Source organism: Carcharodon carcharias, chromosome 4, assembly GCF_017639515.1.
Source record: "Carcharodon carcharias isolate sCarCar2 chromosome 4, sCarCar2.pri, whole genome shotgun sequence".
Taxonomy (NCBI): Eukaryota; Metazoa; Chordata; class Chondrichthyes; order Lamniformes; family Lamnidae; genus Carcharodon; species Carcharodon carcharias.
Window position 1 is genome coordinate 162,101,662 of NC_054470.1, and position 18,509 is coordinate 162,120,170.

Sequence of the window (18,509 nt, forward strand, 5' to 3'; positions counted from 1 at the left end):
CTGGATTTGATAGAGACCATTACTTGACCCATTATGGTTTTCAAACTGTTGTTTAGAAGCACAGTTGAGATAAGAACATTAAAGTCAGGTTGCAGGGAGGGAGTCTACCTGAAACATAATACTCAAAGGGATGGGTGTTCCTCATACTCAGTCATTACAAGTCAGAAAGAGGCAACATTTGGCTATTCAAGCCTGTGCCAGGTCTCTAGAACGTTCCAGTCAGTCCTTTTCCCCTCCTCCATCTCCATAGGCTTATTTTCTTCAAGCACTCATCCAATTTCCTTTGAAATCATTGATCGTCTCTGCTTCCACCATCCTCATGTGCAGAGTGTTCCAGGTTATTAATACTCGTTGTGTAAACAAGTTCTTCCTCACACACCCACGCCCCCTGCAACTCAACCAAAATTTAAATCAGCATCCCTTTGTCCTTGTACCATTGGCTAATGGAAGCAGCTTTTCTTTGTCAACCTTATCTAAATGTGTTGTAATTTTGAACATCACTGTCAGATCTCCCCCCAGTCTCCTTTGTTTCAAGGGAATAACCCTACCCAAGAAACAAGGGACTTTGGAGCAGGAGTAGGCCATTCAGTCCTTGGAGCCTGCTCTGCCATTTGATTAGATCATGGCTAATCAGATTGTGGTCTTAGCTCCACTTTCCTGTCTGCCCCCTATAGCCCTCGACTCCCTTGTCCATCAAAAAGCTGTCCAACTCTGCCTTGACTAAATTCAATGACTCAGCCTCCATTGCTTTCTGAGGAAGAGAATTCCATACACTAACAATCCAGACAGAAAAATTTTCTCATCTCTATCTTGAAAGTGATACCTTTTATCTTAAACTGCGTCCCCTAGTTCTAGTCTCCCCAGCTAGAAGAAATATCCTCCCAGTATCCACCTTATCAAGTCCCCCCTGGATCTTACATGTTTCAATAAGGTCACCTCTCATTCTTCTGAACTCCATTGGATACAAGCCCAATCTGTTCAACCTTTCTTCATAAGATAGCCCCTTCATCCCAGGAATGAGTCGAGTGAGCCATCTCTAAACTGCTTCCAGCGCAATTATATCCTTTTTCAAATAACGGGACCAAAACTATACACCATACTCCAGATGTGGTCCATTTGCCTTCCTAATCATTTGCTGCACCTGCATACTAACTTTGAGATTCAGGTATCAGGACACCCAGATCCCTCTGTAGCACCAAGTTCTGCAATCTCTCACTATTTAAAATAGTATACTGCTTTTCTATTTTTCCTGCCCAAGTGGACAAGTTCACATACTCCATCTGTCAATTTTTACCCACTTACAACCTATTTATATTTCTTTCTAGACTTTCAACAACTTACTTTCCTACCTATATTGGTGTCATCAGCAAATACAGGCATTCAAGTCCTTGGTATAGATTGTAAATAGTTGATGCCTCAGGACGGGTTCCAGTGCCACTCCATTTATCTCTACTCACTGCTTCCTGATAGCTAACCAATCCTTTATCTATATTAATATGTTGCCCCTTGCACCATGAGCTCTTATTTTGTGCAGTAACTTTTGATGTGGCATATTATCAAATGCCTTTTGGAAGTCCAGGTATACCACATCTACAGGTTCCCCTTTATCCACCTTGTTTATTACTCAAAATAACTAATAAATTAAACATGTTTTCCCTTTCACAAAACCTTGTTGACTCTGACTGATCCCATTACAATTTTATAAGCCTTGTTATAATCTGCTTAATAATGGATTCCAGCAATTTTCCCATGACAGATGTTAGGCTAGTTGCTCTATAGATTCCTGCTTTCTGTCTCCCTCCTTTCTTGAATGAAGGTGTTCCATATGCTATTTCCCAATCCCCTGGGGTCCTTCCAGAATCTAAGGAATTTTGGAAAATTATAATCAATGCCTCTATCTTTGCAGCCACTTCTTTTAAGACCCCTAGGATGTAGGTCATAAGGTCCTGCGCACTTGTCTGCCTATTGGTCCAAACCAGTACATTTCCCCTAGTGGTGGCGAAGAGTTTTAAGTTCCTCCCTTCCTGCCTTTCACCTCCTGATTTTCAAGTATCTTTAGGAAGTTTTCCAAGTCTACTACAGTAAAGATAGACACAAAATGCCTGTTCAATGCTTCCGCCACTTCCTGTTTTCATTTATTAATTCTCCAGGCTCACTCTCTAGAGGATCAACACTTGCTTTAGTTACTCTTTTCCTATTTGAATACTTGTCGAAACTCTTACAATCTGTTTTTGTATTTCTAGCTAGCTTTCTCCTATATTCTAATTTCTCCCTCGTTACTATTTTTCCAATCTAACCTTGTAGCTAAAATCCGTCCTCCCTGTAGCCATTCAGGTTAATCTCCTCTACACCCGCTCAAGGACCCTCACATCCTTCCTAAAGTGTGGCAACCAGAACTGGATGCAATACTCGAGTTGTTGTTCAACCAGAGCTTTATAAAGGATTACCACTATTTCCCTGCTTTTGTACTCAATGCCTCTATTTACAAAGCCCAAGACAAGGCTGAAGCATTTGTAACATCGTCAGCCATAAGTGCTTAATGGATGACCCATCTCAGCCCCCTGCTAAAGTCTCCATCATCACAGATGCCAGTCTTCAGCTAATTTGATATGACTGAAGAATACAGCAAAGGCTGTGGGCCTTGACAACATCTTGGCAGTAGCCCTGAAGACTTCCCCAGCCAAGCTGTTCCAGTAGAGCTACAACACAGGCATCTACCTGACAAATGCAAAGAATTGTCGACAAAACCCTGCCCACAAACAGCAGGAAAAATTCAATCCAGCCAATTACTACCCCATCAATTTACTCATAATTGTGTCTTCAACAGTGCTATCAAGTGGTACTTACTGCACAATAACCTGCTCACTAATGCTTAACTTGAGTTCTGCCAGGGCCATTCAGCTCCAGCTTTAGTCCAAACATGGACAGAAGAGCTGAACTCGAGGAGCGCGGTGAGTGTGACTGTCCCCCCTTGACATTAAGGCAATATTTGACTGAGTGTAGCATCAAGGAGCCCTAGTAAAATTGAAGCCAACAAAAATCAGGGGAAAACTCTCCACTTGCTGGAGTCACATACAACACAAAGAAAGATAATTGTGGTTGTTGAAGACCAATCATCTCAGCTCCTCAGAGTAGTTTCCTAGGCCCAACCATCTTCAGCTGCTTCACCAATGATCTTCCCTCGAAGCTAAAATACATTAATAGCTCCTCAGATACTGAAGCAGTCTGTGTCCAGGGGGCTCTCTACCACAAGCATACCTTCACTGGTCAATATACACATTGGGATTCTTACTGTTCTATTTTAAGATTGGTCTCATCAGCAACCTTGTAAACAGAGCCTGAGCCATTTACTCACCATGCAAGCTTGATGCCGAAATAGGGAACATCAAGGGCGTTCTTCAGGGAAATGACTATCCTAATCAGGTCATTTCACACTGAATATCATGCAAATTCATGAACAGGCCTAAGGCCATCACTTTCGGCCCTGAAAAGTGCCCAGTCTAATCTCAGGTTAGGGAGGGCATGGTATTGCAAAAATTTGAGCAACAGGTGAAACTAGCTGTTTCACACTGCTATATTGCAGTAGCAACACAAGTGGCATTCGCCACTAACAGGATGCTGCCATCAAGCCAAAAAGACATTCGGCCTAAAACACAAATGAGTAATGTGGTGTATGAATTTCAGTGCCAGTGTGATGCTAGGTATTTAGGCCAAACATTCCAAAGATGGGTGGATTGTAGAAACAGCTTGTCCCAGCCATTGTTTGCGACGGGCAAGGTACAGGGCGTACCCAACCAGCCCATGCTTGCAAAACTCAAAACAGTGCCCAGCATTAGATGTGATTGGACAACATTTGCTAAATAATGCTCAGTGCGTTAAAAATTATGTTGACAACCAATTTAAGATTGTCAGTCAGGCTCACAGTGTGGCACATTTGCGTGTGCTGGCAGCTACATATATTAATACACAGGGCCCTGTTCTTTGCAGACAGAAATGCACATACATTGCACCTGTTTCAGATAAACAAAATAAGTGACAGCCATTCGCTGATTCATTCCCAGGGCAATGTCCTGACCAATCAGGGTCAAGCTGCCTGGTCAAATTTCAAACAATGCTTGTCAGTTAACTGTCAGTCACCATCAATTGGTGCATTCACCATGGCAACACCTCTACCAGGGTCCACTTGTCAACCGATCAGCATGCACTCTTCATACAGTATAAATTGTTGTTTTCCCCTTATATCGGTATTCTTATGAAGTATCCTAGTGAGTGCAAGACAAAAAGCTTCGACATGCCTCTTTTTTCAGCAACACTCATTCTCATATGGAGCTCATGGTCACAAAACCCAAACAGAGAACCATTTAATGCAAACTCACAGATAAGTTCTACTCTGAGTAAAACTGAAGATTGTGATTTGAAACAATAATTTTCGTGTCTTTGATCTCTCAATCTCCCTGCAACTAACATTTGATAAAATACTCCCAAGTTATGATGCTCAATTTCCATATATGTCTCATCTTGGAACTCAAGGTTGCTGCAACAGCAAATTTCAGACGTAGGTATTCATTCATGGGAAGTTGACATCTCTGGAAAGGTCAGCATATGTTCCTCATCCCTAATTGTCATCAAGATACGATGGAGTGGGTTTGCTCAGCCATTTCAGAAGGCAGTTTGGAGTCAACCACATTGCTATGTACCTACAGTCAAATACAGACCAGACTAGGCAAGGACAGCAGATTTCCTTCCTTACAGGGTATTAATGAACCAAATGGATTTTTAGCTACAATCCAGCAAATTCATTGTTACCATCACTAATTACTTAATTTTAGATTTAACTAGCTGGATTTAAATTCTCCACTTTGCAGTCGTGGGATTTGAATTTATTTCTCCAAAGCATTAACCAGTCTCTGGATTACAAATCCAGTAATATAACCACAATGATACTGTGCCTCAAATTAGAGATTTACCAACTAAAAATCCAAATCTGTACACATACACCCCTTTATGAATTACAAGCTCAGTTCGGGTTTTCATATTTGCATTCCATACCTGAAGAGCATTCACAACATGAATTCACAACTAATTGAACAACTGTGGCTTAATTCATATTATGGGTTTTTTGCTCATTTCAATTTAACACAAATAAACTCGATTTCCAATTTATTTGCTGTAGTTGCTTTTAAAGCGAGTCAGATCCATGCTGCAAAATTAGACTTGCTTTTGTTCGCTGAAGGCAGCAATCAGAATGAAGAGGTGCAAATTCCCAACAACTTAATTTCAATATAGTAGCTAACTGCACAAGATTTTGCACGTATTGTGACATATCTTAGAGCAATATAAAAGCAGATATACAAGATTTGTTCCTTAGTCAGCGTGTCACTTCCTTCCGATTACCAAATCATGCCCACAAAAATTGGCCTTTAGGCAACTTGGATTTAGAACCATTGAAGCTATTGCAACTACTGAAGTTAAAATATTATTCACCCCAACAACTCGCTTCATAGCCTCCAATTTAAGTGAATCCTTGTTGCTCTCCAGCATTTGATGAAGGTCTTCATTCCTGAAAACAAAATCATAGTAATTAAAATGAGGACAGACAAAAATCAGGGGACAAACATTGCTCCTGTACGTTTCTACAGTTGTAACTATTCACACCCAGAATATTCAACCACACAAGGCGGCATGATAATGAAAATAAAACACAATAAAAGTACATTAATGGAACTTTGCAATAAACAGAAAATGTTACAAAATAAAAATAAGGACAGAACACGCTAGAAAAAAACAAATAACCAGATCCGCCATCAAGTTAGAAAGCTTTCAAAACTTGACATGGTTGAAATTGTTTCTCCCTGAACCAGTGGCTTATAAAGTCAGCTTCCAATCTTCTACAGGTCAAGGCATTACACAGAATTTAGGATAATGGAGAATGAAATCTGGAAGGAATAGTTTTTAAGTTCATCCATACATTTTACAATAAATACATTTCTGCTGTATATTAGGTTAATGGCACTCTTGGTGCCAGTTGTGGCTCAGTTGGTAGCATTCCTTCCTTCGAGTCAGAAGGTTGTGAGGCTTGGGCACTGCAATCTCAGTTGACACTCTAGTACCATACTGAAGGAGGAGTGCTACACCATCAAAGGTGCTATCCTTCAGATAAGATGTTAAACTGAGGCCCTATCAGCCCTCACAGGTGGACGTGAAAGATCCAATGTCACCATTGTGAAGAAGGGCAAGTGAGTTATCCCCGGTGTCCAATATTTATCCTTCGGTCACCGCAAAAACAGATTATCTGGTCACTAAGACATTATTTGGAGAAGATTGCTGTTTGATGTCACAATTCCTATAATACAATAGTCACCACACTTCAAAAAAGTAATTAATTGGCTATAAAGCGCTTTGGGATATTAGGTGATTATTACAGGCACTAAATAAATGCAAAGCTTTTTTTTCTATAACTATTTTCTTTCTTGGAAAAGGAAATACTTAAACCCTTCTGCTCAATCCTCATTGATTTTCTACAACCAAAAAAAAAAATCAGCAAGTGTAGCCCTCAACTTGAAAAAAAAAGTGCAAAATATGGCGTATTCAAGTTGCTGCATAATAAAATTATATTAATTTACAAATGACGATCAGTGAAAAGTGCTTGCAACATGGTTTGGCAAAAAAATAATTTGCTTTCCTGTTTATACTTAAGTTAATGCTCAGAAGGGCTGCAGAAGTCAAAAGTCCCAATTTTTTGGTCATAAAACATATTCTAATTAAGATGGTTATGCACTATAATGGTGACAAAATTCTTATAAATTAAGGAATTATGGGATTGCTTAACTTGGGCTTTTCAGCCAACATTTATTTTTTCCGCAACTTCAGCAGCAAAGTCCAAAGAACTGAACAATATTATGACAAGAAGCTGTTACAATACACAATGTGAATCCATCAGTGACTAGGTCCAGAAACCAGAACAACAATCCTGTAAATCTGAGGATGAATCAGGCCCTTTAAAAGAAGCTAAATAAGAATAACATGCAAACATTTCAGTTTTAGGTTATGGAACAAAACTCCTTTGGGGGTAAAACAGATCTGAAGAATTCAGATATTTCTTTTTAAAATCTATCAAACCTCATACTGAGTACTAATGTGTTAATGAAGCGAGTCATACTTTTCTCACTAGTTACTTTGACAGTCTCTTTACACACCTTAATGCTGATCGTATGTGCCCATGAGAAAATCACTGAAGTCTCAAAACATTTCTTGATCAAAGAACATTATTCAAAAAGTAATTGCTCAAGCTGAATGATGCATGAACAAAACGTTTTGAAGGATTGCTTACCTATTTGGTAAATTATTTAGCATATAATTTGGAAAGATTCTGTAAACACTAAATGCTAGCACAGCTTGGGAGTAAACAGCAAAATGGGTGCAAATTGCACCCATTTTGAGAAGCCTTTTTATCCCTCATGCTCCTGCTCAAATTCATTAGAGTATCTGCTTGATCACTGCAGTTGAAAATGGGGTCATCACAAAAGAAGCATTTTCAATCTGTGTGAATCCACCATCTGAGAGTGACACGATTTTAAATTACTGAAAAATACTTGTAAAAATTGCATTTATATAGCATTTTCCACAACCACTAGACATCTCAAGGCACTTTTAAAGCCAATTATGTACTTTACTGTGTGCAAAATTAGCCACTGTATTTCCTACATTACAACAGAGGAGGGATAAATATTGGCCAGGACACTGGGGAGAACTCCCATGCTCTTCTTGAAATAGTGCCACAGGACCTTTTACATCTACATAAGCAGGCAGACAGGGTCTCGGTTTAACATCTCATCCAAAAGACATCGCATCTGGCAATGCAACATTCCCTCAATAATGCACTCCAGTATTAACCTTGAGCTGTGTGTTCACATCTTGGAGTGGAACTTGAACCTGCAACCCTGCAACTTAGAAGGAGTACTGCCAAACGAGTCATGATGGGCACAAAATATTCAGAAACATTTCCTAGTTATATTGGAGTACAGTAGATTGGATGAATTATTGTATATTCTAAGTTGTCACTTCTAGTATGTTAAAAAATAATTACATTCTAAAGCTTTTTAAATATTGCTTAGTGGCCTTGCACCCCAAAAAAAGTTGAATTTTTCAAAGCTCCTGAAAGGCCCACATACAAGCAAAATTAGTGGAAACTCCCAATGGCTGCGAAGGCAAGTTGTGTGGTCAGGACCTATGCTCAGGCTGAAAATTCCAAGTTCTTGTGCCAGTCACACTGATAAAACCAATGCAACCGAGCAGAAACTCCAGGCCATTAACTTTAATGTAATGACAATACTAACATTTGAGTGCTGACACATACCCAATCAATTGCTGTTCACTTCCACTGTTAACATCTGTCAGGCCCCGTTCTTCTGCAGTCTGCTGTAAATTCAGTGATAGCTGAAGACTATCTGCAACCACCAGTACATTCTTCACTGCAGCCATGGCATCCAAGCTCTGAGTCTCTAGCCTGGAATGAGCCTGCAAATTTTAGTTCTACCGAACCTGCTCCTGCTGGGATATTACCAAGCATGTACAATGCTACTGCATACTAACAGTCATCTGACAGGCAAACCAGTAAAGAAATAAACATTCCCAATGGATTACTTCACTGTACCTTCATTAAAGCATTCGCCCATATCTCGGAATTGTTTCCCTTTGCAAACATTCTATGCCTATCAACAAGGTGCAGCAGCACTTATTCAAGTTCGGAACTCTACGTCACAATCCCTTTTCCTGTCCTAATCTATAACTTCTAAACCTTGACTGCTTTAACTGCATGGAACAAAGTATAAAATGATACATCTTGTTATCTTATTAGGTGTAAAAACATATGTAAAATTTAAAAACTGTTAACAATGAAAACAAACTCCAATTTTAAAAATCCAATGAACTGGTCCAAGAAAACAGCTTACAAATTGCAAAGTGCCACAGAATGAAAACAAACAACAGTTATGCAGAAATGGCAGACTCCAATATAGCAGCCCCAAGAAATATCAAATGGATCATTCAGAACATCAAAACTTAAACAGTTATTGGAAACTAAATTGATCAAATTACCTTATGTATTCATAAAAGTTAATAAACTAAATGCATTTTTCCTAACTTGTAAATCTGAAGCAATTTTCAATTCAACACATATTCAAAATGCTTTGGTCTCCTTCACAGTGTAAAACAACATCTACTTCCGAGATGTTACGTATTGTCTTGCTCTTCCCTTATCCTCCAGGATAGATACATTAGCAAACCAGGAGGTCAAAATCACAGCAAACAATGCCTATAGTAAAACACATACATGCAAAGCCTCTAGGTCCTGTGCTACATTAGCACTTCTCTAACAGACTAACTTACAGCTCAACAGTAAGCTCACTGGGTGAACAAATAGGAAATAACTCAATACGCTGTTCCTTTAGTTGCAGATCAAAGAGCCAATCCCAGAACACGGCTGGTTCTTAGTGTAGGGACGATTAATGTTGAAATAATAGGAATGAAAATAAATCCTTACTTCACTATTTACTCAATTAGGTAATACAAAAATGGTTACCTGACAAATGACCATTGATCATCAAAAGGCTAATTCAGCAGAAATCACATCTTCTTTGATCAAAAATACTGTTAATATTCTCACAAAGTGTAAGGAATTCCTCTACATGACTCCCCTAAAGGGATATTCGAAAGGAGCTGTTCTGATCTTTTACCAAGATACAATAGGCCCAATAAAATAGAATTCAACCTTTCCCAGCCATGGAGTGCCACCAATTGCACTGGATCACATATTTAATAAGGCAATTGCTAAAAATCTCTTAACACAAGGTTTTATCACTACAGAAAATAGTTATGGGGAACTCTAAATGGATGAATACTTCAGTAAGTTACACACGGCATTCAACTTCAGAAAAGTAAGTTTGCAGGTGTAATCTGAGCATAATTAGGCCGAGATGGATGGCCACCTCAGTTCTGGTTAGAAATTCTGGATGAAGCACCACCTATAAACAGTAACAAATGGAAGTTTTTGATTGCATTGGCTGCAACGGTTGGCGGACTATTTAACCAAATGGAACTCCAATCCTACCCACAACAGATGAGGCATTCAGTTGAAGCTCCTATACAAAGGAATTGTGGCAGCTTACAACCACCCTTGCGTGGGGATCGGAGGCAAATTACAGACCCTTCTGATTCTCCTCAAAACAACTTAACAGCCTTCTTGCTGTGCATGGTTCAGCTACTCACCTGAAAAACTGGATGAATCATTGTAGATTCTCAAACTGCTTTTGCTGGATCTTGGGACCTTTTGAAAAAGAATTGCTGCCTGTTGGGGCTACCATCAGCAACAGCTCCATGAATCAACATGCTGAGTTATGAGGCAGAGGTGCGACAGATTTAAGTGCTTTAAGTGTACTATGGCTGTTTAAAATGACAACATAAAGGCATTTTGTCACCTATCAAATACCCTGCAGTAATTTTAGTTCTAGGGAGAGTGTCTCCTGTTTTGCTATGTGCAGAGGTATAGGAGAAACTAGCCACCATGTAAAACTTTGAACAAGCCCAATTTGACATGCAGCTTTTCCTTTTCCAGCTCCTTTATCTGTACTTCTGATAAAACTGCTATATGCTGCAAATCAAATCTATTTTTCTTCTTCCCAGTTAGTCTCAGGTATAAAAATAATGACAAAATGACTGACTTCAAAATGGGTACTAAATTAACTTTGCGGCCTACCCAAGGTGGAATGAAGGTTTCAGAAAATATAATTGATAACCCTTTGCTGACTAATAAAGGTCAGGTTTATTCAGCTCTATTATTAACAAGGAGTATCCCTGAACCTTTACTAGTTTTATCTATGCAGGTTGCAAATCCTTAGAAAAGGCAGATTATCCAGTTTCACAGTACATCCTCCTCACCCAGTTTCACGTCCACAAGAAGCGCCACAACCAATGTTCCTTCACTAAACTGGTATAGTTATATATGCAAACCTAGATAACTACAAACCTTTAACATCTTGGGCGAGTTGGATTCATCCAACTGCACTCAAATTTTCCACTGCTGATGAACAACCCTGGTTGAGGTCCAGAGTAACAGCTTTCCTTTATCATTTAAAGGTAACTAATAATTCCTCCATCACCTTTGATTACCAAATACACGTGTAAAACCTGAATTTACAACTTTGATTGTTTCCCTTCACACATCATGCTTTATAATTCACAGCACTTAATTTTTGTATAAAGCACATGCCAATTGCATGGAGGAGCTTAGAAATGTAACAAGAAGCCAAAAGTGGTTTTATCAAATGTGACTTTTTATATAGGTACAGTAATTTCATGGTTTCACTTCCAGACAGTATTGTTATACTGTAACCATGACTTGCAGAAAGGCAGTGCCATTAACATGAACTCCAATCACATTGCTAGTACGGGGTCTCACAATATGTTGACATTTCGTGAAGCTCCAGTAGTTCACAGTTTGTACATCTGCTGGAAAGCCAAAGATTTTGATTATGTAAATACATTTGCCAAGCCCAATATTGTGAAATACCCGTTTCATAAACATTCTTGGTAGATTACTCACTCATTCACTGTTTGCACGATCATTCATGTTCAAAATTTTTTTTTAAATTGTAATGCCATCCCAAATTAAAGGTTTTAATAAATCTATACAAGAAAGATAACTGAGTCAGTCTATTAAAAAAAAAGAATCTGAACTATGTTTTATTATAGTACTCTTAACCAAGCACATGCCATGAAACAGTGAGTAGAAAGTTTGCAGCTATTCCTGGTACAATGAATATGTAAAACGTCACAGGAACACAAGAATTAGGAAGAGTAGGCCATTTAGTCCCTCAAGCCTACTTTGCCACTTGATAAGATTGTAGCTGATCTGATTGTGGTTTCAACTCCACTTTCCTGTCTGCCTCCCATAACCCTGAACTCCCTTGCTGATCAAAGATCTAATTCAGCCTTGAAAATATTCAATGACCCAGCCTCCACTGCTCTTCGGGGAAAGAGAATTCCACAGGCTAACAACCCTCAGAAAAAATTTCTCCTCATCTCAGTCTTAAATGGGAGACCCCTAATTTTTAAGCCGTGCCCCCTAGCTTTAGAATGCCCCACAAGGGGAAACATCCTCTCAGCTTCCACCCTATCAAGTCCCTTCAGGATGTTTCATTAAGATCACCTCTCATTCTTCTAAACGCCAATGGGCACAGGCCCAACCTCCTCAACCTTTCCTCATAAGTAACTGATTCCTGTGTTGAAGGAGTTGAGTGCATCTTCTCTTAGTAGCTTCTAATGCAATTATATTCTTTCTGCCAAATTTTTGCCTACTCACTTAACCAATCTAAATCCCTGCCATAGATTATGTCTTCTTGACAACTTACTTTCCTACCAAGCTTTGTATACAAGGTTTAAGAAATGATTGTTTCCTTTTACTGTATGTTTTACTTTTGTTAAATCTGTGAACATCTCCCCTTTACATCACTATCAGGATACTGAAGATGATAAACAAACCTCCATGAAAGTGATGTTCAGAAGGTGTTTTTTTTGAATCTGAAGTAGTTCTTAAATCCTCTGTTGTATCCAATATTAATTATACTGAGCAATGCTGAAAGATACACACTGGCCTGTTGAGTATTAGCTCAATTCAAGCAATTTAACCAACAATGAGCAACTGACCATCAAAGCATTCTCCAATCATTTATTTATCCCATCTTTGTTAAGACTGATATCAAACATTTAGGTTGCTACATTATTAAAAGTGTGTTGTAAAATATGGCCCTCCCTCAATTGCTATCAATTTGGGGCTGGGAGGTCTACAGGGAAATAAAACAAGACATCCCCATGTGCAGTTCAATACCAAACAAAGTAAAATCACGAACTTACTCTCCTCCCAGTTGAGAAAAAAAAACAAACAGTAGAACCATCCCAAACCAGTGTTCACCAATGAGGTGCAAGACAGTGCAGAGTTCGCTGATCTCAGTCAGAATAGGTGTTGGGGCCTCACAATTGCCCTCAGGGGATAATAGACGACAGGGAGGAAATGTCAGCAAAATGCCCAGCTTAAAAAAAAGTGTGTTTACGTGGATTATAGTCAAGGATGAAGACAGAATATAATGTATCTAAATGTGAGTAGATGACCTGTCAATATGTCATCTATGCTCACACATTAAGAATGAAAAGCTTAAATGGCCATTATCCACCAAATCATAGCCCAAGACAAGTCAGCACCACCTTCAGGGCAAGGAGAAAAGAAACTGAAAAGAGGGGGTGTCAAATAATGGGAGGAGAAAGCAGCTGGCTTCCTGATTAAGAAAATATTGTGTGTTTCCAAAGATACACGTGCTTAAACATGACATGACAAGTTGCCTAATCTTGGCCATCATCATAATAAGAAGCCCAGCACTTCAGATGCAATTTTTATTTAAAGGTATAGAATTGGCTGCCTGCTTATATTCAACAAGACCACTGTAGGGTGTTACACTAGAATAATTCTTTAAAATTTCCCTTGCTTGGATTTGGCAATGAATTGTCACCATCTAGTGGTTTAACTGAAATCTACAGTTTTAATGTTATTTAATGACACAAACACCATAGTATGGTTATCAAAGCTAAATCAGATTTTTCAAAAAAGTCAGTAAAATTCAAAATAAAACTACCCGAGAACTGGACATAGAATCTATGAATGCCGAATGTGTCAGCCATTAAATAATTTTACATCTGGTTAAATCACAATTCAGCAGAATCTGCCAGCAAGGCTTAAAATCCCACTGGTAAAAAAAGGGTGCAAGAAATTACTCTGTCTGCATATTGCAGCGACGTCAATAATCTTGGGGCTTGTTTCCATTTGAATAATGACTAAAAGGTAATTGAATAGCAGTGTTTAAAATTTTGAAGGGATGGAACAAGATGGAATGCAAGAAATTTGGAACATAGTGCAAGCAAGCTTTTTTTCCCCTAACCAGAGGTTTGAGACACTTTGGAAGGCATTTCCAGAGTTAATGATAGGAGAAACCATGTCAACATTTAAGAAGAGGTTAGATGGGTCATTTAAGCAAAGGGTGGTAGGAGGGAGTGAGTGATGAGCACAGACCAGTCACATGGGATTAGGACTGCTGCTCATGCGGAGGGTAAACATCAATACAGACTGCTTGGACCAAATGGCCTCTTTCCATGTTCTTTATCTACATCAACTGATGTCATCCCTTTTCTTCAATGTGTCCTTAGTTGCACAGCAGGCATGATAAATGTACAATATTGTTAACTTTACAACACAGGGTAGGTAACAACAAACTTTAAAAATAAAGGAAGAAAAACAGAAAATACTGGAAAAATTCAGGTCTGACAGCTGACATCTGTCCATGTTGTTCTTTCACAGAGGGCTTACCCTTGTTCTGCTATTAAAGCATTCTGCTTTTTTACCTTTATGCCACCATCAGCACCTCCTTTAGCCCTGACCACTATCATTAACACTCCCTTTGTCTTTTTGTCCATGACATTTTTGCGAATCTCTCCTTAGCCTCCACCTATCGCTGGCTTTCTAACCAGCTTCACCCCCCCCCCTTAAACAGTGTAAATTTCATCACATTTCTACTTCTTTTTAGCTCTGAAGAAGGGTCATACAGGCTCAAAACATTAACTCTATTTATCTCTCCATAGATGCTGTCAAACCTGCTGAGTTTTTCCAGCATTTTCTCTTTTTATTTCAGATTTCCAGCATCTGCAGTATTTTGCTTGTAAAAATAAAGGTTCTATTAACAAGTAAACATATACTGTGAAACATGAGTTGAGCATTTTAACACCTGGTGTTGCCGTTTTAATGGTGTGTATTGTATGACATTTAAATATCGAGATATTTGCATCAATGTACTAGAATGGGGAGACGGTGGTGTAGTACTAACATCACTGGACTAGCATCCCGAGGCCCAGGCTAATGTCAGGCACAAGTTCAAATCCCACCACAGCAGCTGGTGGAATTTAATTTCAATTAATAAATCTGGAACTGAAAGCTCGCCTCAGTAATGGTGACCATGACAACTAGCATCAACTGTTATAAAACCTCATCAGGTTCACTAGTGTCTTTTTAGGGAAGGAAATCTACCACCCAGTCTGGCCTACATGTGACTCCAGACCCACAGTAGTGTGGCTGACCCTTAAGTGCCCTCTGAAACGGCCTAGCAAGCCAGTCAGTTCAAGGGCAATAAATGCTGGCCTTGCCAGATTCGCCCATAGCCCAAAAAAGAATAAAGGAAAATAATAGTGGGCCAACTTTCCCCAAACCTGGTATCGAGTGTATCAAAACGAAAATGATCATTTCTTTAGCCTTCTCAGCTATTTCCTTCTCACTCCTCCTGTCAGTCGATATATTCCAATACATTTTATAACATAGATAAAAATTACACAATTTTGAAGAACAGCACAGTGGAGTGTCAGCTCCATTCAGTTCACAGCATATTTGACCTTGAGGTGACCTTATCATGTATCTACGCCATCACTAAGGCTGCTTATTTCCAACTCCATAACATTACCCAACTTTGCCCCTGCCTCAGCTCATCTGCTGCTGCCTCATCCATGCCACTGTTGCCTCTAGATTTGACTTTTCAGGACACTCCCAATCAGGCTCCCACATTCTACCCTCTGCAAAGTTGAGGTCATCCAAAACTCTGCTGCACCATTACCTTTGTGCTTGCTGACCTGCATTAGCTCCTGTTTAGATTATGCATTAATTTTAAAAATCTCATTCTTGTTTCCAGGTGCCGCTAGGGTCTCACCAACCAACCCCCACAATCAGAGTGATCTCCCTTGACCCCACAACACCTCAGATATTTGCACTCCTTGAATTTTGGCCTCGAGTACATCCTTGATTTCAATTACTCCACCTTTGGTGATCACACCTTCAACTACCTAGGTCTGTAAGCTCTAGAAATCCCTTCTTAATGCTGCCCATTTCTCTTTCCTCCTTCAAGCCACAAAAGGAGATATTCGGGCAGTTGACTAAAAGAATGGTCAAAGAAGTGGGTTTTAAGACATGAGTTGGTGTCAAACTTTGCTCTACAATGCTCCTGTGAAGGGCCTTGGGACATTTTCTTAAATTCAAGATACCAGGCAAATACAAGTTGTTAAATGGTTAAGGATTTCAGCAACAGTTAAGGGACTGAGACCTGCAATGTCATGCAAGTGGAAACAGGCAGTTTTTGTGATGTAGAAGATAAGGGATTGGTTACTCAGCTCAGGCTCAAAAGAACACCAAGGTTCTAAATAATGGCCAAGTCTGCAACAATGGCCTTGGAGAGTGATGAAGTACTTGGTGAGGGAACAGAATTTGTGGTGGCGCTGAAAACAATGGCTTTGATATTTTCACTATTGAATTAGAGGAAACTTTGGTTCATCAGGGATTGGACGTCAAACACGCAGCAGAGGCAGCGAAATCGGGTAGCAATGAGGCTCATCAGCGTACATGTGGGACATGAGGCACAGCATACAGATGAAAAATAGGGGAGAATCAAGGGTAGATTATTAAGGGGTTCCAGAGATAAGGGTAAGGGGGTGAGAAGAAAAACTACTGCAGGAGAGTTTTGGGCTGCAAGTGGATTGATAAGAATCAAAGCCATTATGGCATAGAAGCCATATGACCCATTACATTCGTGCTGATTCACTGTACAGAAACCTAATCAGAGCCATTCTCCTGCTCTATCCACATAGCCCTGCAAGTTTATTTTCCTCAAGTGTCCATCCAATTTTATCATTCATCTCCGTTTCCGCCACCGTCATAGGTGGAAGGCTAGAAATCAGGTCAGAAGCTAGGAATCCTACAACGAGTAACTCATCTCCTGACTCCCCAAAGCCTGTCCACCATCTACAAGGCAAGTCAGGAGTGTGATGGAATACTCCCCACTTGCCCAGATGAGTGCAGCTCCAGCAATACTCAAAGCTGGACACCACCTGCTTGATTGGTACCCCATCCACAAACATTCACTAACTTCACCACTGGCACACAGTGGCAGCAGTGTGTACCATCTACAAGGTGCACCACAGGAACTTAGCAAGGTTTCTCACAAAGGACCTTCCAAACCCACAACTGCTACCATCTCGAAGGACAAGGGCAGCAAACACATGGGAACATCACCACCTGGAGTTCCCCTCCAAGTCATTCACCATCCTGACTTGGAAATATATTACCGTTCCTTCACTGTTGCTGGGTCAAAACCCTGGAGCTCCCTCCCAAACAGCACTGTGGGTGTACCTACACCACCATGGACTGCAGCAGTTCAAAGCAGCAGTTCAATACCACCTTCTCAAGGGCAATTAGAGATGGCCAATAAATGCTGACCCAGCCAGCGATACTTACAACCCACGAATGATTTTTTTTTAAAAAAGGCAGAAAGTTCTAGGTCATTGCCACTCACTTCCACTGTTCTACCACACATCCATGGGCAAGGAAGCCCCCTGCTAATTACCAACCACTGTTCTCCTTCAGCTGATGAATCAGTGCTTCTCCAAAATGAACACAATATGGAAGAAGCATTAAAGATGGCAAGGGCACAGAATTTACTCTGGGTGGGAGACTTTAATGCACATCGCCAAGGGTAACTTATTAACACCACTACTGACCAAGCTGGCCGAATCCTTAAGAACATATCTCCCAGACTAGGTCTGTGGCAGGTGAAGAGAGAACCAGCACGAGGAAAAATCTACCTGATCTCACCTTCACCAATCTACCTTTCTCAGACGCATTTGGGAGGAGGTGGTAACACCGTGGTAATGTTGCTGGACCAGTAATCCAGGGTCCCTGACTAATGTTCTGGGGACACAGGTTCAACTCTCATCACAGCATCTGGTGGAATTTAAATGCAATTGAAAAATCTGGAATATCAAGCTAGCCTCAGTAATGGTGACCATGAAACAATTGCCACTGTTGTAAAAACCCATCTGACTCACTAATGTCCTTTAGGGAAGGAAATCTGCCATCCTTACCTGGTCTGACCTACATGCGACACCAGACCCACAGCAATGTGGTTGATTCTTAAATTCCCTCTAGCAAGCCACTCAGTTGTATCAAACTGCTATGAAGTATAATAAAGTAAATTAATCTGGGCGAACCACCCAGCATCAACCTCGACACTGGAAATTGCAATGGGACACCCAGCCCTGGTGACATTGAAAAGTCCTCCTTACAAACATCTGGAGGCTTGTGCCAGAATTGGGAGAGCTGTCTCAAAGACTAGCCAAGCAACAACCTGACATAGTCTGTAAGGTATGATTGCCTGAGTACAACTACGCCCCAAACACCAATGCCACCATCCCTAGGTACATCTCAACCCACCAGCAGGACAGACACACCCAAGGTGGAGGCTCAGTGCTATCCAGTCAGGAGGGAATAGCCCTGTGGGTCCTCAATATTGATTCTGAATCCCATGAAGTCTCATGGCATCAGGTCAAACACGGGCAAGGAAACGTGCTGGTTACCAATGGCCACCCCTCCTCAG

General features: G+C 40.2%; 1 protein-coding gene across 2 annotated transcripts in view; it reads right to left on the minus strand.

Moving 5' to 3' along the window:
- ap3b1a (adaptor related protein complex 3 subunit beta 1a) overlaps positions 1-18,509 on the minus strand; it is a 338,438-nt gene that overhangs the window by 294,245 nt on the left and 25,684 nt on the right. For both annotated transcript variants that reach the window (XM_041185794.1, XM_041185792.1), the window contains exon 2: positions 5,485-5,560. In XM_041185794.1, coding sequence (XP_041041728.1) covers positions 5,485-5,560 — 76 coding nt within the window. The remainder of the gene's footprint in view (positions 1-5,484; positions 5,561-18,509) is intronic.